The 23,871-nt window shown below is 53.3% G+C and overlaps 2 protein-coding genes across 4 annotated transcripts in view; one reads left to right on the top strand and one right to left on the bottom strand.

Annotated features, from left to right (window-relative positions):
• Window positions 1-2,078, top strand: part of APMAP (adipocyte plasma membrane associated protein) — a 31,995-nt gene extending 29,917 nt beyond the window's left edge. For both annotated transcript variants that reach the window (XM_069495520.1, XM_069495519.1), the window contains one exon: window positions 1,027-2,078. In XM_069495520.1, the coding sequence (XP_069351621.1) occupies window positions 1,027-1,236 (210 nt within the window). In that variant the 3' untranslated portion in view covers window positions 1,237-2,078. The remainder of the gene's footprint in view (window positions 1-1,026) is intronic.
• A 3,444-nt stretch (window positions 2,079-5,522) lies between these two features.
• Window positions 5,523-18,600, bottom strand: CST7 (cystatin F). Of its 2 annotated transcripts, XM_069496103.1 has the most exons (4): window positions 18,534-18,600; window positions 8,627-8,799; window positions 6,538-6,654; window positions 5,523-6,021 (listed from the first exon to the last, which is right to left on the bottom strand). In XM_069496103.1, the coding sequence occupies exons 1-4, from the start codon at window positions 18,598-18,600 to the stop codon at window positions 5,944-5,946; spliced, it is 435 nt and encodes a 144-aa protein (XP_069352204.1). In that variant the 3' UTR covers window positions 5,523-5,943. The 2 variants fall into 2 exon arrangements, with proteins under 2 accessions (XP_069352204.1, XP_069352203.1); XM_069496102.1 differs by lacking the exon at window positions 18,534-18,600 and having other exon boundaries at window positions 8,627-8,910.
• Window positions 18,601-23,871: the final 5,271 nt, after the last annotated feature.

Here is a 23,871-nt window from a genome sequence, read left to right as displayed (position 1 = left end):
AATGAGATCTCTTGAGATCAGATAGAGGAGGGAGTTGAGCAGAAGGCTCTACAACTAAACAGCAGGCGGTGGCATTTCATGGGTTGTGGGAAGCCTTAGTAATTTGTTGAGCTGTAATGTGGCTTTGGCTCACTGCTGTTGAACCTAGAGCACAGTCAACTTGTGTGTCTGCTTAAATATTTCCAGTGGCTGGGAGACATCATTCATTGGATTCGAGTTGTTTGGGTGTTTTCGCTTGTATTAAAAGCTAGATATGTGCCTGTTAATTTCCATTCCCTGGTCTCAGGCAAGAGAGTGCTTGGTGATAATTTCCTACCTGGTGTCCTTCACTCTGCCAGAAATCACGCATCTCGCCATCTGGGTTCTCTGCTTAAAATTCTTCAGCGGCCACAGAGTCCCAGCCTAAGTCCTTTAGCCTAGAGGTGCCCTGCCCAGGTATCCCCCAGGGTCTGCACGCTGAGCTTTGAGGAAGGTGGAGGAGCTTCCGCTTTCTGCTTTAGAAGTCGTGTCACATGCTGTGTATGGTGGGTGGAGTTTCTCATTTGACCTTCCCAGCCTTTTTTTTTTTTTTTTTTTAACGTGGACTACTCTCAACTCTCCATCATTTGGCCCCGTATATTTGAAGTATGTTAAACCTAATCAGGGGACTTGGCATTCGTTCCAGCTGAGGCGTGCAGGTTGTGACCCAGCATCCTGGCGGGTAGAGATTATTCTAAGCCTTGGCTTCGGTGTTGTGACTTCCTGGCGTGTGATGTGCATTTCTGTGTTCAGTCAGGTCATCCAGAGATGCACTTGTGCTGCTGTCCCTGTGCTGGCGTGGCCTTGTTGGCCTGATCTGCACAGGGGTGGGGGCAGGGAGGGCCTCAGTGCTGGGGCAGGAACTGGGTTAGTCTGGGTGCTGCCCTGTGGGGCTCCCCTGTGGGGGGGGGTCCAGGCCGTTCCTGGATGGGGGTGCTGTGCAGTCAGGCTGTTCCCAGTGTTCTCTCGGCCAGCAGGTAAACTCGCTGCACTGTGCTTCCCTTCCAGCTGTTTAGTCAGGAGACGGTGATGAAGTTTGTGCCGCGGTACAGCCTCGTCCTAGAACTCAGCGACAGTGGCGCCTTCCGGAGAAGCCTGCACGATCCCGATGGGCTGGTGGCCACCTACATCAGCGAGGTGCACGAGCACGACGGGCACCTGTACCTGGGCTCCTTCAGGTCCCCCTTCCTCTGCAGACTCAGCCTCCAGACAGTTTAGCCAGCCCAGATGGCTGCTAAACTGCCGCGTGTGCTAGGAGGCCTTACGCTCGGGCACCAGACCTGGTCCAGGAGGAGCCGTGGACACTCTGTGGCACATGTGTCCCCATGCACCTGTCGGCCCTTGGAGATCTGGTGAGAGCTGCTGCAACCCTGAGGATGTGCAGGCCCTGGAGGAGCAACCCTCACCTGGGCCCGACTTTGTGTTTAGAGGGAAATATAACATTTCTACATTTCTGCTGCCAGGAAGATACATTCATGTAAAGCCATTTTCTCTCAAAAAAAAAAAAAGCTTTCTAAGTACAACCATTCTCTATGACGTGGGAAACCTCATGCGTTTTTCCCAGGGCTCTGTGCTCGGTGGATGGGGCAGCTGGTGAGCTGCCCGGGGATCTGGTTACTGCTGTCTCTGTCCTGCCAGCTCCAGTGTCTTTACCGTAAAGTGGGGTGATGCCTTTCTTTGTGGGGGGCATGGGATTGTGGAGGCCAAGACTTAGAGCCATGTCCCCAGGGGTTGTGTGGGACTCAGGCCCTTGCCTCCCTCCACAGTGCGCCGGGAGAGTGTGTTGGCTCCAGCAGCTCAGAGAGGACGTCACTGGGTTTCTTTCTGTGAATCCTGCCATGCTGGAATCGGGTGATCAGTGATTTAGTCCCTTTCACAGGGTGCATTTAGCAGTGTCCTGTTTATGACCTTTGTTCTTGCCCTCTAGACCCACAGCTGTGAACAGTGCACGTGTTAATGTCCTACTTGCTTGAGTGCTGTAAGTTACTGTATATTTTCACAAGTACGTCTACACACTGGTCATAATTTTGATAATAAATAATGATGAATTGATTTCTGCTGATTAACCTTTTGATGTTGTGGCCTGAGAGTTTGTTCTCTGCTTTAATTATTTTAACAGTGGCTGACGTTTCATTCTGTCAGGTGTTGATGTGAGGATGTCGTTTGAGGGCCAAGCAGTGCGCTGAGCAGCTCGGGGAGGGCTGCCCCGGGGCCTTCCTGCAGCAGCACCTTTGGGAGCAGCTGGCCTGAGCCGTCTGCCTCTCCATGTTGGCCTGTTCCTGGGCAAGTCGACACAACACTTCTCGCCTGTTTTCCAGCCTAGAAAATGGCGCCGACATCTGTTCCTTTCTTTCCTGGGTGTTTGTGAGAATACACAAGAGATTTTGTCTCTAGAAGTGTTTGCAGTAACTTGACAGAGACAATATCTTAAATAGGTAATGATACAAAAATTGATAGCTGCGGTAAAGTCAGGACCAACTCTGTTATGGCCTGGCTGGCCTTTGACCCCTTTTCCCTGCCCTCCCCTTTCCTGCAGGCTCCATGCTGGGGGAAGAGTCAGGAGTCCAAACCGGGTTAATCCTGGTTAATCTTTTGCACCCATTTCAGGTGGCCTCATGCGGGCAGCCACAGTGGAACAGAGGCAGAGATGGACTTCTGTCTAGTTGATGCCACCCATGTTGTGTCAGATGAACAACTGTCGATGTTGTTTATATAACTTTATAGGAAAGAAAATTGGTAGTTATTATAAGTACTTTTTAATAGCAAATGCTGTGCCTTCTATATTGGGTGTAAAGAATAATAAGGTAATCCCTAATCGTTCTGTCATAAGCAATTTAAATATGCTGGGCCTGTAAGTTGACGTCTTGATTCTTTGAGAACAGAGAACTTAGTTTTAGTGCTGAATTTTCATCAGTGCAAAGAAGCTGGTGAATTGTTTTTCACAGTTTTCAGCAGAGGGGTCTTGATTTTGACTCAGATGTTGATTTTCTGTCTCCAAGTGTCATTTCCTGTGTTTTATCTGGTAATTTGGCCTGGTGAGGTGTGAAGTGTAGTCGGCTTACTAGGTTTAAATATGTGATGTGCTTTTGCTGCAAACATGAAAGGGATTTGCTCTAATGTGAATTACTAACATGTTCTTCAGAATAGTGAGGTGATTGTGTGCCTCTGTTATCTGTTTAAAAACTTCATCAAGATTCAGTTATTACCTTTCACAGGACAGAGATCCCATTGTGAGATTTTTATTATCAACATGCACTTGCAGAGTGGTCTGTAGTTTTGAAAGTTGTTCGTGTACATCGACTCTTTTTTTTTTTTTTTTTTTTTTTTTTGAGACAGAGTCTCACTCTGTTGCCTGGGCTAGAGTGAGTGCCATGGCATCAGCCTAGCTCACAGCAACCTAAAACTCCTGGGCTCAAGTGATCCTCCTGCCTCAGCCTTCCGAGTAGCTGGGACTACAGTCATGCACCACCATGCCTGGCTAATGTTTTTTCTCTCTATATATTTTTAGCTGTCCAGATAATTTCTTTCTATTTTTAGTAGAGACGGGGTCTCACTCTTGCTCAGGCTGGTCTCAAACTCCTGACCTTGAGTTTCCTCCCACCTTGGCCTCCCAGAGTGCTAGGATTACAGGCGTGAGCCACCGTGCTCGGCCTACACTGACTTTTAATGATTCCAGGAGAAACGGCCTCGTTGCACAGCTGGGAACTGAGGCTCGGAGGGGTTAGTGAATTCCCAGAGCACAGCCTGGACTCCTGGTGACGGGACTGAGGAGTACGCGTGTGAAGCTGGGAGAACGGGAGACGGGTGACATTCCAGCACCTGGCAGGGCACCGGCCCTGAACTGGGCTGCACAGCAGGGTCCTCTGGGAGACCTACATCTCAGGGTGGCCGGGGTCTCAGTGTGGTCTGAAGCCTCACACGCGGTCCCCTGTGGGCAGTGGTAGGGACTGATGGTTTTAGGGAGCATTAAATGGCCATAGCCTGGGCCTGTCTGCAACCTGAAGAGGAGCAGACCTGAGTGACATGTGTAGCACGTGGCCCTAGAGCTGACTCCATGAGGTCCTGTGGACAGCTGGGAGCAGTGTGCAGTGGCCTGGCTGGGGAAAGCTCTAGAACACTCAGGCCAGGGCTCTGACAGGATTTTGACTGGTTTTGGTCAGTTGGAGACCTTGAACAAAAGTGCTGCGTTTTGGCCATAGTTCTGGCATATCTTAGAATCCTGGGCACGTAGTGTTACATTTCCTCAGTGACAGTAACATTAGATGGTGGCACAGCATCCCACTGTGTCAGGGGGAAGCTGATAAATTTAGAAAACAGGCCACACTGGGTTGGCAGTGCGGACTTCAGGCCATCGTGGGCTGCCACCTGCTTCATGTCCGGTGGGGGTTCCCTTTAACCTGTTCTTTGGCTCTGCCACAGCTCTCTCCCTGGCAGCTCCCTCCTGGCAGGGCCGAGTCTGGGGAGAGCAGCAAGTGCCATGCACACGGTGAGTGTGGGCACCCTGCTCTCTGGACAGCTGAACAGTAGCCTGCAGCGCTGTGACTGGCAGGTGCGTCTCAGGAGGGCAGAAGCTCGCCGGCCGCTGGCTTCCAGAAGTCAGGCTAGCATGCGACTCACTGGCTCGCCAGCCTGGCTCCTGTCCTGTGTCACCAGGGCTGGGTTAGGGAAAAACACGTAATTCATGAAACAGGCTGGGAATGATTGAAGTGGTGGATGTATTTTATGCAGAAGGCCCCCACAGAGAGACTGTTTGCAGGAGCCTGAGGTTGGGGGCCACACAGCCAGCTGGCATCCGGGCTGGCCAGTGTGCCTGGTGCGATGAGAAAAATTCCTGCCCCAGTGGTGTGTGGAAAATCAGGGGTGTACGTTTGTGTTCAGACCTGGGAGTGTTGAGGTTAGGCTTTGAGGCTCCCTCTCCCTCCCCAGGTGGAGCAGGGGGGTTAGCTGGGGCCTCCTGGCTGTGCAGTGGGGCGCTGCTGCACTTGGAGCACTGTGCATGTGCGTTCTCACCTGCAGTGAGGCCAGGTGAGGCCTGGCCAGGTGTGGCCTTGTGCTCTGGTTGCACTTAACTGTGAGCGAGATCAGAGACCAACCAGAGGTGAAAGTGTGGGCCTCGTCTGCACCACCTCATCCTGTGTGCGTCTGCAGGCCACGCAGCCCTGGCTGAGGCCGCTCTGGCTCTGCGTGTGCCACGCTCCCAAAGCCCCAGGCCTCAGAGGCAGCAGGGAGGGCTCGGGCAGAGAAGACAGCACAGCTGGAGGGCGGCTCCCTCGGGTGGGTGCTCCCTGCCCTGGTGGTTCGTGATAAGGACAGGCTTGCCTGCGCTGGCTGCTGTGGTCTTCCATGTGCTGGCCAGCAGCTAATCACTGGACAGGCCTCCCAGGGAAGTGACATAAACTTGCCAACCCCTCGGTGAGGGGGACCCCTTGCAACACTCACCTCACCGTCCTGCTTCTCCCTTTGAAAAGTAAAGCACGCTGCTGTTGCTCTGAGATGACTAGCTCTTTATTCGTCCGCAAAGGGTCCAGATGCAGACTTGCTTCCCCACCCAGGGCTGTGACAACTACTCAGACTGAGAGATTGAGCCCTGCACCCTCATGGGTGTCCTGGGACCACTGGGGATAGGGTCCCCGACTCCAGCGTCTCCCATCCGGCAACTTGGTCCCTTTGCTCAGACCCTGAATCTAGGTGCACAGCAGCAGTAAAATGAGTTAATTTTAGAAGAAAATGCAACATAATATACTTCATCTGGCTATGAGGTGTGATCACCTCCCATCCCAGCCACTCGGTGATGGCCCACTCGGTGACTCAGGAAGGGCCTGGGAGGGCCTGTGACGGCTGGGGGGGTCATGGCTCGGAGCTGGAGGTGAGGCGCACGCGCATCACGTGTTTGTCGCAGCTGCAGGCTCGCTGAAGAGGCGGGAGTCAGTGACAGTAGAGAACAGGCACCTCGTACTTCTGCAGCCAGGGGATGACCCAGACTTCAGAGTAGCAGCTCAGAGTCTGAAACAAAGAGGGGCACACCTGAGACTCCTCCTGTCACAGGCTCACTCCGGATACTCCGCCTGGGGCCTCCCGGCCGGCGTTCTCCCCCTACCCTAGGTTTTTCTTTCAAAAATTTTCAAATCTACAGAAAAGTTGAGAGAAGGATGTAAGACTATATTTATCATTGTTAAATTTTGACACATTTACTTTCTCTCCCTTGCTCTCTGAAGAGAGATACAGCATATGTATCATATACATATAATTTCTGAGTTACGTGGTAGCCTTTCTTGCTCTAACCTCGCCCACCCCAAACCCAGGGGGCTTCCTCCCGGAGCTGTGGCTCTCAGAGGGAAGGGTGGTCGTCTGAGGGGGAGGACGACGCTGTCCTCTGTGGTGTCTGGCCCCCGCTTCTCCGTGTCCTCGGTCGTGCAGGAGTACCGGGAGGCCTGACTTCCTCGGGAAGTAAGGTTTGGAGCCACGTGTCAGGGAAGTGATGACGGGGGTTCTGAGAAGGCGAGGGACCCTCTGCTGTACCTGCTTCAGCGTGTGGTTGGTTTGGAAGTGGCAGTTGTCCAGATTAGGGTGGTGGTTTTTCTTGCAGGTTGTTCTGCCAATTTCCACCTCAAGCATGTATTTCAGGCCTTTCACTATCTGGAGAGAGAAAGGGACAGGGTCCTGGGTTACTGGGCACAGGATGGAAGGAGGGCAGGCTCCCCCGCTAGTAAGAGGTGCCTTAAGACTGCGGCCCCCTACTCTGGGGCTGAGGACTGATACCGGTCCACGCCTGTTAGGTACCGGGCTGCACAGCAGGAGGTGAGCGGCTGGTGAGTGAACGAAGCTTCATCTGTATTTACAGCCGCTCCGCATCACTCACATCACCGCCTCCTGTCGGATCAGCGGCGGCATTAGATTCTCATAGTAGCACGAACCCTGCTGTAAACTGCACATATGAGGGATCAAGGCTGCAGACTCCTTATGAGAATCTAATGCCTGATGATCTGAGGTGGAGCTGAGGTGGTGATACTGGCACTGGGGAGCAGCTGCAGATACAGATTATCATTAGCAGAGAAGTTTGCACAATAAATGTAATGCACTTGAATCATCCTGAAACCATCCCCCCTACCCCGTCTGTGGAAAAAGTGTCTTCCATAAAACCTGACCCTGGTGCGAAAAAGGTTGGGGACCGCTGTCTCAAGACATATCACAGGAAGTGCCAGAGAAGAGTGAGAGGAGGGAGGGAGGAGCCTCCGGGAAGGAAGTGGGCCCTGGATGGAGACCCCTCCCTCTCCCCTGCAACTCCAGTCTGCTCCAGTCTGGGTGAGGCAGGCTTTGTGTCGCACCCTGGGACGTCTCCATAGGCTGTCCCAGCCCCCAAGCCAGAGGTGAAGGCCTGCTCCCTCCCTCCCGCACCAGGGAAACCGCCCACACCCCCTGCTGTGTTCCACATGCCAGTGACCTGGTTCATTCTTCTCATTTGTGGCCTTAGAGGAGGTAAAGAAAAATTCCTCAATTTTTAGTCTTAGCTCCACCAAACACCAAGTGAAATAAAGTTGTCCCTGACATCACCAAGGTAGAGAGGGACAACTTCCCACCCCCTTCCTCAGGACCTTGGCCACTCAGGCCCAGAGCATCACCCTGGCCTCCTGGAGGAGGTGGCACCTCACCATGGAAGATCCACAGCCCCGGGTCTACACATCAAACTGCCACCTACAGCATGCTTCCTCACATAAAAACACGCTTCCTCACGTAAAGCTATGCTACTCTCAAAAAGTTGGCAATTGCCAAAAAAGAATAAGGAAAGTTATAAAAATCAACCCCCATCCTGTGACTCAGGGTGGCCATGGATGCTGTTGAAGATGCTAGCCCCAGGGCAGGGCCACTTCGGCTCCCCCTCCAGGCAGCGGCGCCCGGGGTGTGGGTGCCATCCACAGCCGCGCCCCACATCAGCAAGCAGCTGTGCGGTATCCCTGTGTTTAGCAAACTGCAGAGACCCTGGGTAGCCACCTCCTGATGTCATCTCCTCACCGTCTGCATGCTGTGTCCATGCAGACCGTGTGTTCTCAGGACCTAGATGAGCAAGTCCTGGCTGTGCCCTGCCAGTGTCCCCTCGAGGAGGGAGTGCCCTGGGCAGGTGTAATAGGCCACGGAGAAGGTGTGAGCACTTTGCAGGCAGGCTGGAAGCTGGGCAGGTGTGAGTCAGGCAAAGGGGGTGGCCTTGGCAGAGTGCTGGGACATGAAAGAACACACCAGCAAGGAGTCTTTTGGGGCTGTGGTGTGAGTGAGGGGTGAGGCCGGGCGGGGGACCTGGGGGCTTGCGGGGGCAGCTCTGACTGGCAGTGCAGTGGCCTGCTCCTTGGGGCAGCACCTTAATCAGTTTCTCTTACCCCACTAGGGCCCCGGCCCTCCTCACTCCCACGGTTACTGGGCTCTGGGCCAGCAGCCTGGTGACTGCCCAGAAGCAAGGTTTTCCGAACAAAATGCCTCAGGGCCTTTGTGCTGGGCTCGGGGTGATGCTGGCCATGTCTGCTGCTGTCGGCTCCTGGCCTGGCGAGTGTTCTAGATGGGGGAGGGGGGTCACTGCAGCTCGGCTTCCTAGGGGTGCAACCAGAACCCAGACGCTCACCTGGACCAGGGCTCTTCTGATGTGGGACTCCTTGAACAAGAATATGTCGTTTGTGCAGTTGTTGAACCTTTCAACACTGTGTCTGGCCGCTTTGAGGACTCCGGGGTCATTGGTCTTTATTGGTTCAGGAAATCCTGGCTTCACACCTGAGTCAAGGTCCTGGGAGCAAAAATCTGAAAGAGAAACAAAGAACCAGATAAGAACATTGATGCTAGCAGGGCCTTTGGTCCAGCTGTCATGCCTCATACTTGGGGATGCTCAGTCCTTCTCTTGCACCATGTGGATCCTGCCCCGTCCACCCCTCACCTGCATTCCCCTCATCTGTGTACCCCATCACTGGTCTACCCACCCCTCACCTGCATTCCCCCTCACCCGGCCGCCACCGCCTCACCTGCTCACGTCTCACCTGTGTACTCCCTCACCTATCCACCCGCTCCTTACCCATCCATCTACCCTTCACCCCTACAGTGTGTGAACTAAAATAAAATCTTAGGTCCCCCAGCTAACTGAATAGACACACACTTGGCCAATGGGACCCTAGAAAAACCTTAAAGCTGAGTTACCAGCCATGAGGAGAAGGGAGGTCAGACACGCCTCCTCACACCCCCTCCCTTTTGGAGCTGCTCTTTGTAACCATAAGACATAATACTAAGTCATTAACGGCCTAAGAACATGCAAGACAAAGGTTAAACCACACCTGTAGGCCATGGATTTACTTAACAGGTCACTTGAGTTTCTGGTCTGTGATTAACACACTTCCTTAACTGAAAGCCTATTCAGCCTTTAGGCAGAGCTGCATTTCTTTAGCCAATTACAAATTGGTTTATTTTATTTAAAGAATCTTTAAGTCCACCTGTAGACTCTTCCCCACCCCACCTTCGAAACATTCTGCCTTTTCGGGCCAAATCAATGTACACTTTCCCTGTATTGATTTTGGATTTTATGTGTAATTCCTGTCTCCATGAATGTATAAAACCAAACCGGAACCTGGGTGCCTTGGCTGTGTCGTCTTAAGATCTCTTGAGGGCCTGTTTCCCCGGGGTGAGGTCACTCACACTCGGCTCAGAATAAACATCTTTACATTATTTTACAGAACTTGAGGGTTTTTTCCCTGTGCATCCCCACGGGTGTGCCACATTCGAAGCTGAGGACCAGGTGTGAGGGTGGTGCAGTGATGTCACCCTGCCCACATATGTAAGAAAAACTGAACACGTCCCCCATGAAGGGAACCTTGTTCAGGGCAGGATGTAGCCTTAGGGCGTTAGGAGAAGTTGGGCCCAGCCTGCCCCTGGAGCGGGTGGAGCAGAGATAGTGCTGGCTGTGTCCTGCCCCAAGGGCCCCCTCCTGCCCACCCTGGTCAGAACCAGGCTCCAGGCTCCAGGCTCAGCTGATCCCCCAATCCTGCCCCCAGGGTACCCCCAGAGGCAGCCCTTGGCCCCCGTGCCCTGCGCTGCCCTGGGGTGCTTCTAGTGGGCTTTTCTCCCCTTGGAAGGAAGGACGTGATGGCCTTCCAGCTGGGGACAGGGAGGGCTGGATTTCTCTTGCCTTTCTGTGCCCTTCCTGTACCAAGGAGACCGTATTTGGATAAAAGATGGGGAAGCAGCACGTGGGGCTTCTCCCCAGTCCCAAGGTTAGGTGGACAGGACCCGTCCCTCCTGGGCTCCCTCTGAAGGGCCCGCTTAAGTCGGGTTCCTTGTTCGCTCCCTCCTGATGCTTGCCAGGCCCTCCCGGAGTTTTCTGGTCCTGCAGCTCCCTCCCCTTCCACAGGTAAGCAAGAAAATAGCAGGGTGTGGAGGGTGCAGGCTGTCCTAGGGACAGTCCCAGGGCCAGTGAGCCCCGGCAGCCAGAGCAGGGCCTGAGGGAGAAGAGCCCAGAGGGCCAGGTAGGGTGGGCTGCGGGCTTTGAAATTGATTAAGAGGAAAATATCAGTATACACAGGCCCCAAAGGCTCCCTACAGCAACCAGTGAATGGTGGCCTTTTCTGGCTGGCAGGTCATCGGTGATTCGAATTTGGGTTTCTCCATATTTTTCAACTTTTCTACAATAGTTATGGACTGCTTTTGTGTTAAAATAATAAGTTAAAAGTTATGGGTGAAATTCTAAATAAATTGTGGGAAGGGAGAGTGGGGAAGAGGGGTTTTAGGTTTGTTAACTGCTTCTCTTGTTAGGAATTTCCCAGATTGTCCTCATGTATTAGTGTGACGGAGATGACTAGGGCTGAGCTGTCCCACAAGGCAGGCTGTCGCCAATGTAGCGATTTTTTTTACATTAATTAGATTAAATTAAATATAAAACTCAGTCCTCAGTGGCACGAGCTGCATTTCCAGTGCCCAGGAGCTGCACGTGGCGGAGGCTGCTTGGCCGGTCCTCGGCTCAGTGTCCCCTGGCTGTGTCTTGTCCCCAGCGCCCCAGGTGAGTGCACAGGCAGGCCCTGGGAAGGTGGGTTTAGCAGCAGGAAGTGGAGACCCGGCTGAGCGTAGCAGCAACGCTAACCAGATAAGCTTCCGGGCTTGGTGATGACCTGTGGTCACCCCTCCTCCTCACCCAAACTAAATCTGGCTGAGGCCGGAGGGACCCAGATGTATTTGGGTTTTAGACACGCAGCTGCTGGAGAAGACAATGCTGGCAAGGGATGTGGACTTTCAGGGGAGTGGAGGCACAGGATGGTTCCCTGGGTTATGAAGAAATCGAAACTTCGGGGAGGAAAACCCCAGCATGAATTCAGCAGCACAGGAGCTTTCAGAGCTCGTCGCTGGGAGCAGATCTGGGGTGTCCCACTGGACACGAGGCACCCCCCGTGGGGACTGAGTAGATAGATGGTTGTGAGGCCCAATAGAAGGGAGCCAGGGAAATGCCTTTGCTTTGAACTGGGGGCTGGGAATTAGGGCTGGTGGGCTGGCCAGGCCGGGACCTGGAGAGCAGGGTCAAAAGCTGAGTATTTGAGCCTGGCAGGAGGGTGTCTGTGTGCCTGCTATGGCACGGCTGGCAAAGCTGGGCCCGAGGACCCCTTGGGAGGAGAGCGCTTGGGGTCAGGGAGGAGCTGGCTTTATAGGTGGGCACCGCCAGTGATCTTAGCTCAGAGCGAGGGCCCGGAGGAGGTGCTGCTGCTGCCGCGTGAGGTCTGCAATAGCCCCTCCCTGGAACCCGAATGCCTGGCACGGTGGGTGCACCCTAGTCCCCACTGAGGGCAGAGAAGCAGGATGCTGTGCAGCCCCCCGAGGGGTCTTCTCTCCTCACGTTGGTGCGAGGGGTGAATGGTGTAATGGAAGGAGCCTCAAGAGTGGGCAGAGGTGTGGGTCTGTGGAAGTTCTGTGACCGTGGGGGTCACAGGCCAGCTGTGACAGCCCAGCTATCTCTAGTCATCAGCTCCTTCCTGAAGGGAGGCCACCTGGCAAATGGGTCCCCTGACTTGGCTCCTGGGAGAAAAAGTGTCATGACTAAGCCTCTGATGACTGCACGACTGCCTGGGCTTCAGCAGCACAAGGACTCTGGCCTTCCTCCCCAAGGAAGCAGCACACTGCCAGCACCCTGGCCCACAGGAAGTGCTGCCCACGTGCTGGTCCGTGTGTGCGGGTCCACGGCTGAGTCCTGCACAAGCACCCCTGGGACTCTCCACTGTAATGCAGCCTTCACGGCAGCCCCACCTAGACCGCTGCAGCCTTTGCTTAAGGTCTCCGAAGATGGAAACAGAAACTGCTTCGGTTCCTTAAGTGCCAGGAGCTGGGTTTGGTGGGTCAGGTGAGGCCTGGGACCTGCATTTCCCCAGGCTCCCAGGTGATTCTGACACAGGTGGTGGCAGTGGGGGGGTCTGCCTGAGACCTGGGGCTGTCCTTGGGAACATGAGGAAGGAAGGAGGGGGCCCTATGCCAAAGGTGCTTGTGGATGACAGGAAGTCAAGTGTGGTTTTAGTTATAACAAAAAACTGTTTTGGAAACCAGCTTGGTTTCTGCTCATCTCTGTCATCTAAGCAGCAGAGAGAGAATGAAGACACTTGGTGGAAGGGATGGAGTTTTCAGTGTATTTTTGCCTTCAGAGATTAGTGTTTTTTTTTCTTTTTTTCCTTGTGGTGGATTAATATGGCTGTCCATATTTTTCTTTGTAAAAACTACATTTATGGCTTTTTTCTGATTATAAACTTACCTATTTTGGGTAGGAAATTTGAAAAATACAGAAGAGTATAACAAAGAAATAAAAATCATTCTCAATATCTCAAAGGTAACTACCGCTAACTTTTTAAGATAAAATGTATTAAATTTAATTGTGCTTGAAGTTAACAGAATTTTAAAAATGAAGTGAAACTCAGAGGTTACTCTGACCTTCAGATGATGTCCCTTGCAAACATGCGACGTTAGTTCCTAAAGATTCTAAAGTTCCTTTAGTTCCTAAAGATTTCAGAAAAAGATTATGAAAAATATTGAAGTTGGTTCATTTTAATTGAACTACATGTTTCTTAAAATGTAGGCTTCAAGTCAGTAAACCTTCGACTGTCTTATAGTTGTCTAAACAAATATTAAAAGCTCTATTTTTAATTTTTAAAAAGTTTAAAAGCCAAACTTACTTTTCATGATTCATCAAAAGAAATTAACAGGCAAAGTCTGACCATTAAGAACAAACATCTCAAAGGGCGAATCATCTTTAGGGAAGAAAACAAAAAAGCCAGCGACCGAGCAGGTGAAGAGCGGATGTACCACTGGTTCTTCGAGTGCCCTGGCTGGGGTGGGGAGTGGGGGGGCCCTGGGCCTCAGCCAGGAGTCAGACCCACTGTCAGAGGACCCCCCCCAGGGAAGGGGGATCTGGGGTTTGCTGAAGTGGGGGAGCAGGCCAGTGGGCGCTGGAGTTTTCTGAGTGCCTGCTCTGCCCCGAGGGCACCTGTGGGACATTTCTTCTCACACCCTGCAGGTGGCACAGGTGTCCCCATTCTGTATGACAGGGCTGGGAGGAGTACTGGGTGACTAAACCCAGGTCTGACCGACTCTAAAGACCATGCTTCCCCCCACACCCATTCAAAAAGTGTTTGGTAGGTGCAATGGGAAATGCAGAAGACTCCAAGACAGATGCCACCTAGCAGGAAGCCACAACAAAGGAAGCAAGGCAGAGGCAGAGGCAGAGGCAGAGCGCCCCTGGGGCGAGGCCAGATTGGAGCTTTAGCAGGGTTCAGCCCTGCGACTCTAACCCCAGGGGAAAACAGGAGAGCCAGAGGGATAGGGATGGTGGGAGCCGGGTTAAAAAGTAGCTGAAGTGACCTAGGGGACGCTGGCGCATGCATGGGGCAGGAGCAAGGGGGATGGGTGACTCAGACGTCCACGGTGATGACCTGTGTGACGTGGACTCAGAACACACGGACGAGCGGCTTGTGAGAAGAAACGAAAGTCGGCACGTGGAATTCTTCTATATAGGAACAAGGCCCCGGGCACGCCAGGCCTGCTCCGAAGGAAGTGGGGGCGCCGCGGATGAGCAGCTCCCACCCCTCCACCCCCGGGACGTGCTGAACTGGGCGCCAGCCCCAGGCTCCCCCATCCGCGCCCCCCCAGGATGCAGAAAGGATAAATCAGCCCAGCTGCCCCTAACGCGGCAGGTGTGGGCCACGCCCCAGAGAGGTAGGCAGCTTCCAGATGCTGGAGGTGGAGGTGGGGCGGGGACGGTAGGTGCTGAGCCCGGCACTGAGCGGGGTGCACGGTCACAGCCAGGTGAGGGGTGACGCGCACCAGTGTACGCCAGATGCTGAGGGGCTGGGAGAGTGCGGCCGAGCTTCCGCACCTAGGACAACAGGACACCGCACAGTCGGGGCAGTGTTCCTGGGCAGTGCACGCCAGTGTCCTCGGAGCACAGCCCCCTCTGAGAAGGGGGAAATGTGGGCCCGAATCAGCCCCTCCCGCTCTGGGTGGGCACATCCTTCCCACCTCCTGCCTTCGCCAAGGATGCAGGAAACAGGACGCAGGACGCGCTCCAGGGAACCAGCTCAGGCTGGGATCCCCGCGGGGCTCCGCTGTGTTCCAGGCCCCGCACTAAAGAACCCTCCTGGGCCATCCTCTCTAAGTCGCCTCTTAGTCCTTCAGGGCCAGCATCCCTTGCTTCAGAGAATCTAGGGGGTCTCTCCCCTAGAGTGCAGGGTCAGGACGGGAAGCAAAGCTTGGAGGAAACGTTCTGGTACTTCCTGCCTAAAAATATATTTTTTCTTATAAATCACAAATGATACCTGATCCTGTTTCTGTTCCTGTTCCATCTCCACACCCTTCTTCAGGATCCTGACACTGACCTTGGGACTGTGACTCAAAGGCACTGTGCCCATTTAAAGGCACAGCGTGTGCATGGACTTTTCATGCAAATGTCTAAGAGTTTAAATGAAACCCAGAGTCGAACAGGCCACACCAAAGCCTGGGGATGCCGTCGATACCCAGTGTTAGTTACAATGATCCTCAACCGTTCTCGTGCGGATTAAAGAAAATATAAACTTCCCTCAAATTACTACCAAACACATGGGCAAATGTCTCCTAAGGGGCTGCAGAAGTAGCTGGTAAAATAACCTAGTAGCAAATTTTTGATAAAAATCCTTTAATTTACTTTTCTGAAAATCTAAGACACCTGGACACATGTCCTCTGAGGAAGGCGACAGGTTTGTGACGCTGGCCACATTTTAAAGCGCTGAGCTGTGTACAGACTTCGCCCTTTGGAGGGGAAGGGAGTGCGTGCAGGAGAGCTCCTGCCTCCACCTTCCTCTTTCAGGATTGATCTGGGCCATGGGGCTGGGGAGTCCCGCTTGTGAAACCATTCCAGAGAAGGGAACCTGGGTTCCAAGAGCTGTATGCAGACGGTCTCTGCTGGTGCCCCTCTCTGTGTCACCTGGGGGAGTGCCCTGGTCATGGGCTGGTGCTGAGACCCCCGCAACAGCCCCCATCTCCCAGAGCTTGCAGTCTGGAGGGCTGTGCCTGAGGGCTTGGGTGTTGGGAGGCGAATGTCAAACTCAGGGTGCTGGTGTCCTTTCTCTGCCCACCTGGAGATGAGTCACCCAAGCCATGTGCCTTATCTGCTCCTGTCAAGTGACACCAACGTAATTCAGTGAGTCTGGGTGCTGGCCATGAGTTCCATGGGGCCACACCCACCCGACTGTGAGGGGACCCATCTTTTGAGGGTACATGTGTCTCCCTGGCACAGACAGGATGCTGGTCTCTACCGCGATCAGTCCTCGGCTGAACCCACTGGGACGCACTGGAGTTTGAATGCCAGCTCTGTCTTTCACAGGCTGTGCAGGCTTGGGCAAGCTGCTTAACCTCTCTGAGCCCCTGTGTCCTCATCTGTAAAATGGGGATGGTGATGGCACCTCACAGGTGGTGGTGAGAGTATATGAGACAATACACATGAAGTCCTCATCAATAACTGACATGCAATAGTGTAATTATTATCAAATATCATATCAAAATGGATATGGCTACAGTGGGGGTCTCTGAGGGCAAATAGATGTCCCCCATTGGAAAAAAGAAATCTCAGCATTCAGAGGGTGGGTCTATGGTCCCTGGTAGGCCCAGACCCAGCCTGCAGAAGTCCACAGTGCTCCCTTCAGGAGGCTCTCCCACCCATTCCTGGGGTGCAGGGGGTCCCCTTGCCACAGGTGGTCTCTGGGTGCAGTGTGGTATCTGCTAGAGAGAGCTAAGGACTGGCATCACCTTGCTCATGGGGGAGCAGGTGGCTCCTTGACCCCGGGGCCCCTGCCAGGCAGATGGGCCACTGCAAGCTAGGCTGGGGGCCGGTGGGGAGGGGGCAGAGTGTGACTCGGCAGCCCAGTGGAGCTTCCTAGAACAGATGCCAGTCAGGCTGAGAAAGAAGAAGAGCTTTTCACTTTCTGCCAAGGGCAGAAGAGGAAACCAGTGTAGCAATTTCCTAGGTTCTGAGAGGCTCAAGGGGGAAAGGTGCCCCTGGGGCTCAGCACTGAGGTTCCTGCTGTTTGGCACTGGGCACAGAGAGAAGCCAGAGCACAGAGGGCACCACCCTTGGGGGCCCTGTTGCCTCGCCCCACCTTGGCCATACATACGAGGACGGTTCTGGAGTTTGTTCTCCGAGGAGCCAAGGGAGAGGCTGTAGGAGTTGGGGGTGGTGGCCCAGGTTCCCGTCTCTGTTCGAACACCAGACGCAGGGCCCCCCAGCACCCTCACTGTGTAGACGAGGACTTAAGGCCCTTGTTGAAGGCACCAGAAACTATGGCAGCACCCTGGCTCCAGGCCAGGATGGGGTGTTGGGGGTGTCACCAGCATAGCCGAGGAAGGGCCTGCACTGGATGGAGCAAGGGGCTGAGGCCACTGCAGAGGGCCCCCCAGGTCCACCATGTGCCAGTGCTCTCCCTGAGCCACCTCAGTTAAGCCTCTCCAGGGTCGGAGAGGGAAATGCAGTTACCGTCCCATTTCATGGATGGTGGGACTGAGGCTTAGTAGGTATGGCTCTGAGGTGCCCCAGTGTCCCTGTGAGAGAGTGTGGACTCTGGAGCTTCCCTCTGGGGTTCAGCGACAGACAGCAGGCCTGCTGGGGAATGGGGGGAATGGAGCGGGAGGGCTGTGTCCCGAATTACACACCAGCAAAGGAGCAGGCAACACTGCCTCTTAAAGCGACATTAACAGCTTTCCAGCACTCACAGCAGTTCCCCATGCGACCCTGCACTGTTCCTGGCCCACTCTGCGAGATGAGCAGATGAACACACCATCAACAGTCAGCATGAATAACTACTAGATCCAGCATGTGTTAAGACCTTGGGCTCCACGTCCCCTCCAGAAGACCCTTCCTCACCCCTTTTGGGAAAGAGCCACTTCTCTGCACTGACCCCCGCCCCCTTGGATGATACTATGGGGGAGGGGCACAGGAAGACAGCAAGGCTGGTGGGAGGCTGAGGAGGGAGTCGGGGGCCTCACCAGTGAGCTAGGAAGAGGCAGAGCAGGGGGAGGCAGGGGTGGGGTGTACTGTTCCCAGCCCTCCCAGTCAACCACGAGTTAACCACGTGTTTGCTGAGCACCCACCCGGCTCCCGCTGAGGTTTGCTCCATCACTGACAGAGGAAGCTGCCCCCTCACCACCCTGTCCCCATACCCCCAAATTGCAGCATCCACCCCAGGCCAGATCTGGGAGCCTGAGGCAATGTCCCCCAGTGTCACTGACTCCTCAGCATCCTGACTCACCATGAGGGGGTCTCTGGGGCCATCCCCCTCACTGGTCCTGCCTGAAAACCCTCTGCCTGGTCATCTTTGACCAGGCTCCAGCCTCCTTCCAAAAGAGAGGGGAGGGCAGAAACCAGCCCGTCTGGGTGCTGTCCCCGTCTGCTGGGCAGTGGGCTGTGTGACTTGAGCAGGTCACTTCAGCCCTCTGGCACCAGCTTCCTTGTTAAATGGGGAGGGGGGAACTTCTAAGTCTCTGTCAGTACGATGGTCTGATTCCTGGTGCTGGGGAGGGCATCGCCCAGCTCCCTTCAGGCGGGGACAGGAGCTCACTGACCATGTAACTTGGGCAAATTACCCAACCCGGCTGTGCCTCAGTTTCCCAGCGCATAGGAATCGTCCTCTGCTTCTTCCCCGCCCTCTCCCCAGCGCAGCCCTTCAGGGTGCGGACAGCAAGAAGGAGGTACGTGTCTGATTGTTAGGGTCCCCGCAGCCAAGTCACAGGACAGCAGTCGCCAGGAAGGAAGGACGCGCGGTCAGATAAAATCGGTTAACCGCAGGCGCATCGCGGGGGACCTTCCTTGCACCCCTCAGCCGGCAGAGCCCGGCAGGCCCGCGCCCCTCGTCGCCGCGCTGTCCCCTGGGGTCTCCAAGCCTGGGAAGTGCGGGAAGACCCGAGGCAGGGAGGACCGCAGGCGGGGAGGGAGCTCCGGCCGCCGTCGGGCAATCCCGGGAAAGCAGTTGGGGAGCGGCCAGGGGAGACCCCCGACTTACCTGGGGCCCGGCCCACGGCGGTGCTCGAGACCAGGCAGCAGAGCGCGAGCAGCGCGCCGGCCCGCATGGCTGCTCCGCGGAGCGCAGAGCGGGCACTGCGGGGCAGGGGCTGCGCAGCCGGGCCGTGCTGGGGCCGCCGCGGGAGCCCCGCCCAGCAGACCGCCCCCCGGGCCGGGCGGGGTTGGGGGGCTGCCTACTTTGGTGCTGGAGAGGGTTGGTTTCTTGCTGAATCACTTTTAGCAGAAGTTCCTCACCTCCAGATCTATTCGCCACAAAGTCAACCGCTTCCTTTATAAAAGTTTCCTGGCAGCGATCACTTGCTGGGGGAGGAGGATGAGAAATGAGACCCCTGAACAAATCCTGGTGCAATTTTGTACCCCCGAAGCATACAGGGAATATATGTTGAATTAAAACATTAGCAGGAATTTTCAGAAGCAGAATCACTTAATTTTCCTTCTCCAAACTATGCACCCCTGCCGCCCCTAATTCTGACGTTCTGAGTGGCCCCCAGCAGGAGGCTCTGTTGGCACGAGGGAGCATCTGTCCGGCAGCGGCAAGCATTGCCCCCCGCTGCAGAGGGCAGTTTCAGAAGAGAAACATCCTCAGCACAATGCTCCCAATGAATGATTTCTGCACCTGGAAATCAGACTAGCAGGGCTTGCTAATTAAGTGATTGATTACATCTTATCTTTGGCTCAAAGCCTGCAAAGGAGAGGAAAGAACAGTAGTAGGTAGCCCAGAAGTTCTAGCACCTTGGCCATGCATCAGGGGTTAGGAGTGGGGTTCTGGAGCCAGACGGCTAGAGTTGGAATCCCTGCTCTGCCTCTTAACATCTGCGTGACCTTCGGCAAGGAACAGCCTCTCCACACCCAATTTCCCCTGAAAGGGTTGTGGTGAGGATTTGGGGACTTCCTCGATGTTAATGCTCAGGGCTTGGAATAGAGCAAGCAGTTATGGCTTTAGCTTCATGCATCCCCTTCTGAACTGGGCAGTGGGAAGGAGATGCCAGAGCCAGCCTTGCACCTCGCTGTGGGAGGAACCATGTGCATGGCCATCACCCCAGGCCTCTTGGACATGCAGACTCTGACTCAGAACCTTCATTTTAACATGATCCCCGGGGAAGCTCTGCACCAGGTGGGTCCTGCAGGGTCACGTAGGATTTCAGGCAGTGAGATCTGTGTTTGTAGGACCTGGACAAGCCACATAATCTCTCAGGGCCTCTCAGAGATTTGTTGTGAGGACTGTTGCCAGGAAATGCATCTAGCACTACACATGGTGGATGGTGATGTTCAGCAAAGAGAGGCTGCTGTGACCACACCCCATGGTTCTGCTTGCCCTGCTCTGCCAAGTCCTGGGACCTCCATTCTCTGGCTGTCACTGGCTGTGACAGGGTGGTGTCTCTTCTGCCAGCCTCTGTGCCCTCATGTGTGTCATGTCTGGGATTCACCCTGCCAGGAGGAGAGGCACGGTGCCTTGGGTGTCCTGGCATTGGCCAAACATGAGGCAAGGAGACAGGCTCCGTCTTCCAGTAAGTCAGGAGGGCAGGTTGTGGTTAGTGTCGTGTGTTATTCTCACTTTCAAATGCACTGGATGGAAGCTACGAGTGATTATGGGACTTGACCCAGTCACTGCATCTTCTCTGAGCCTTGGACCCTCTCATCTCTGAGTGTGGGTGATGGCCACTCACATTCTATGGCCTCACCCCCCAATCCCCCGGCCTGCTGGGCAAGTGGTGGAAGGCACACGGTGGCCCTCAGTAAGTCACAAAGTACCATAGCAGGAAGGGGCTACTATTAAAACAACCTTGTTACAGGGTTCTGGGGGGAAAGTGTGTGTGTATACATGGTATTTTGTGTGTAGATGTGTGTAAAGATGTTTATTTGTGTCTCTGTGTGTGCACGTGTGTGTCCAGGAGTCTTTGTCTGAGTGTGAATGTATATGTTTTCTGAGTATGTATGAAAGGGGCATGTGTGTGTGCATATATGCATAGTGTATAAGTCTGTGTTTGTATGTTTTCATGGTTAATTGTATGTGTTCACTTGACTGGGCCGTAGGGTGGTCACATATTTGGTTAAACATTATTTCTGGGTGGGTGTGTCTGTGAGGGTGTTTCTGGATGAGATTAGCATTGAATTGGTAGACTGAGTGAAGCAGATGGCCTTCCCCAGTGTGGGTAGGCCTCATCCAATTCTTTAAAGGCCTAAATGGAAAAAGAGGCTGAGTACAAAAGACTTCTCTCTCTCTGCCTGATGTCTTTTGGCTGAGACATCAGTTTCCCCTGCCTTTGGACTTGGACTGGAACTTACACGGTGGGCTGTGCTTGTTCTCATCTTCAGACTCATACTGAAATGTACATGATCAGCTCTGCCAGGGCTGGACCTCTGAGCCACCATAATTGTGTGAGCCAATTCCTTATAATAAATATAGGTATGTTTTTAGATATTTCTATCTATCTATATCCCCTATTGATTCCGTTTCTCTGGAGAATCCTGACTAATACAGATTTTGGTACCAGGAGTAGGGTTGTAATGGAACAAAATGTTAAGGATGAGTTTTCTGAATTGGTTTTGGGATTTCTGGAATTGGCTCTTTAATCTGATTAGATTTACAGACTGTTAATGACTCTATTTCCAGCAGTAAAGACAGCATTGGTAATCCATGGTGTGGCAATAGAGGTGTGCAAAATATCTCCATCAGATTCTCCTAATCAACCAGTTGTGAGAAGCAAGTTGCTAGGTGACTATGTATATGATAATTTTGAACATGTTTATAAATCCGACAAATATAATGAGGTTGGCTGGTTGCTCCTAATGTCACTGGACAAAGTGGTGAAAGAAGAGGATGAACTCAGGGATTTGAATTTCCAGTGCAAGTGCTGCATAAATGACCTTAAAGCCGCCACATATGCTGTGAAGGAGACTTTTGTCTCCAGTGGCCACAAGGTTGAGATTTCTGAAAATCAAATGCAGAATCTCATACTTTAGTTGTCTGAATGTACAATAAGTTGAACTGTGAGCCCTGCAGGGTCTACTGTTAAAGTGAGGGGTTGACTGAGAAAGAATGGGGCCCTGTGAGTTGGAATGGGGACGTGTGGGAAGACTCTGATGAAGCTGGGGACACTGAGCGCCTAAATTCTGACAGGTCTTCTTTGCCAGTGGAAGAGGCCTTCCCACCTTCCGTGAAAGGGGCATCCCATGCCCTGTCTGAGGGGATTCACTCTGCATTTGCTGAGAAAACGGTAATGACCTTCCCTGAGGCAGTTGCCACGCAAGACAATGCTGATTCTTGTTAGTACTGACCCGTAACAACCCCTTTAGCTTCTAGGCTTATAACTAGACTCAAGTCCCAGCAGGCCCCCAAAGGTGCAGTACAAAGTATGACCCATGGGGAGGTGTACTACACTCCAAAGCAACTACTTGAGTTTTCTAATTTATGTAAACAGGAATCTAGGGGACGTGTGTGAAAATAGGTATTGAGGGTTTTGTATAATGGTGGAAGGAACATATGGTTGGATCAGATTGAATGTACTGATATGGGCTCACTAAACAGAGATTCTAATTTAATGTCGCAGCTCAGAGAGTGAGAAAGGGCTCTAACAGTTTGTCTGGTATGTTGCCTGACACAGGGATCAAAACGGTGGCCGTAGTAACTGACTTGGAAATGCCAGGTCTGCCTTGGCTTGACATAGAGGAAGGGATTCAAAGGCCCAGGGAGATGGGAATGTTTAAGTGGATTTGTCATTTAGGATCTACTCACCCACATTGAGAGAGTCCAGAAGATGTACCTTTTACCTCTACTGTGAGGGAGCCCAGCATCTCGGAAGAGCTCTGTGCTCACTGTTCTCTGCAGGCCAGACCTTGCCTTGGGAATGACAGCCACTCAACTAGGAGACCTGAATGCAATGGGAGTAATTGGATCCTGAGGTCGCAGGACAAAGGCAAGGTGGGTGTGGTCACTGTGATGGACAGCAGAGCTGAGGCAGCACTCAGAGTCGTCTGACTTAAGAGCACCTATGGCGCCAGCTAGTTGACCAAGGTGTTCCTAGAACTGAAATAGAATGGAAGCTCACTAAATTCTTCCTTGATCTGTATAAGCAGAAAAGTTCTAGATAAAGAGAACAAAATTCTAACTTGTATCATAAAAGTAGAGTCACAGTCTCTCAATCAACCCCAGACTTAAACCAGTTTACAGACCCAGATCCCCTGAATGAAGGGGAGGCCAGGTCCCCCTGAAGAAGGACCCTGGCACAGTGCCAAAATGTATTTCGGTGATCTTTCTCCCAGCCTTCCCCAAGGGGACTTACAGCTTTTGACCAGGCTAACTGGGGAGAAAGAAATAATGAGACCTTTTGGGGACTACTGGATGCTGGCTCTGAACTGACACTGTTCCAAGAGACCTGAAACGTCATTGTGGCGCACCAGTCGGAGTAGGGGATTATGGAGCACGGACAATCAGAGGAGTTTAGTTCAGGCCCATCTCACAGTGGGTCCAACGGCCCCTTCACCCACCCGTGGTTGTTTCCTTGGCTGTAGAGTGCGTAACTGGAGCCGGCATGCTCAGCGCCTGGCAGAACCCCCACGTTGGTTCCCTGACCTGTGGAGTGAGGGTACTATGGTAGGAAGGGCCAAGTGGAAGCTGCCAGAACTGCCTCTACAGAGGAAAACAGTAAAACCAAAAGAAACACCACATTTCAGGAGGGATGGCAAAGATCAGTGCCACCACCAAGGACTGGCGGGACACAGGGGTGGCGATTCCCACCACATTCCTGCTCAACTCTGCCATTTGGCCTGTGCAGAAGACGGATCCTGGAGAAAACAGTGAGTTCTTGTAAGCTTAACCTCATGGGGACTGCAATTGCAGCTGCTGTAGCAGATGTTTCCATTGCCTGAGGAAATGAACACATCTCCTGGTACGTATTGACCTGGCGAATGCTTTTTTCTTGTTATCTGTCAGTAAAGACCACCAGAAGCAGTTTGCTTTCAGCTGGCAAGGCCAGCAATACACCTGCACTGTCCTGCCACAGGGCACAGCAGTTCTCCAGCCCTGTGTCACGATTGAGTCATCAGGGGTCGTGACTGCCTTTCCTTCCACAAGACACCACACTGACCTATTGCATTTGCAACATTATGCTGATTGGAACTAGTGAGCATATGACAAGTAGCAGTTCCTCTAGACTTACTGGTAAGACATTTGTGTCAGAGGGTGGGAAATAAGGCCAAAGAAATTCAGGGCCTTCTACCTTAGTGAAATTCCTTGCGATCCAGTGGTGTGAAGCATGCTGATACATCCCTTCTAAGGTGAAGGGTAACTCATTTTATGTGGTCCCTCCTACAACCAA

Source organism: Eulemur rufifrons, chromosome 20, assembly GCF_041146395.1.
Source record: "Eulemur rufifrons isolate Redbay chromosome 20, OSU_ERuf_1, whole genome shotgun sequence".
NCBI lineage: Eukaryota > Metazoa > Chordata > Mammalia > Primates > Lemuridae > Eulemur > Eulemur rufifrons.
The sequence above is the reverse complement of the archived record's forward strand: the minus strand, read 5'-3'. Positions and strand labels throughout refer to the sequence as shown.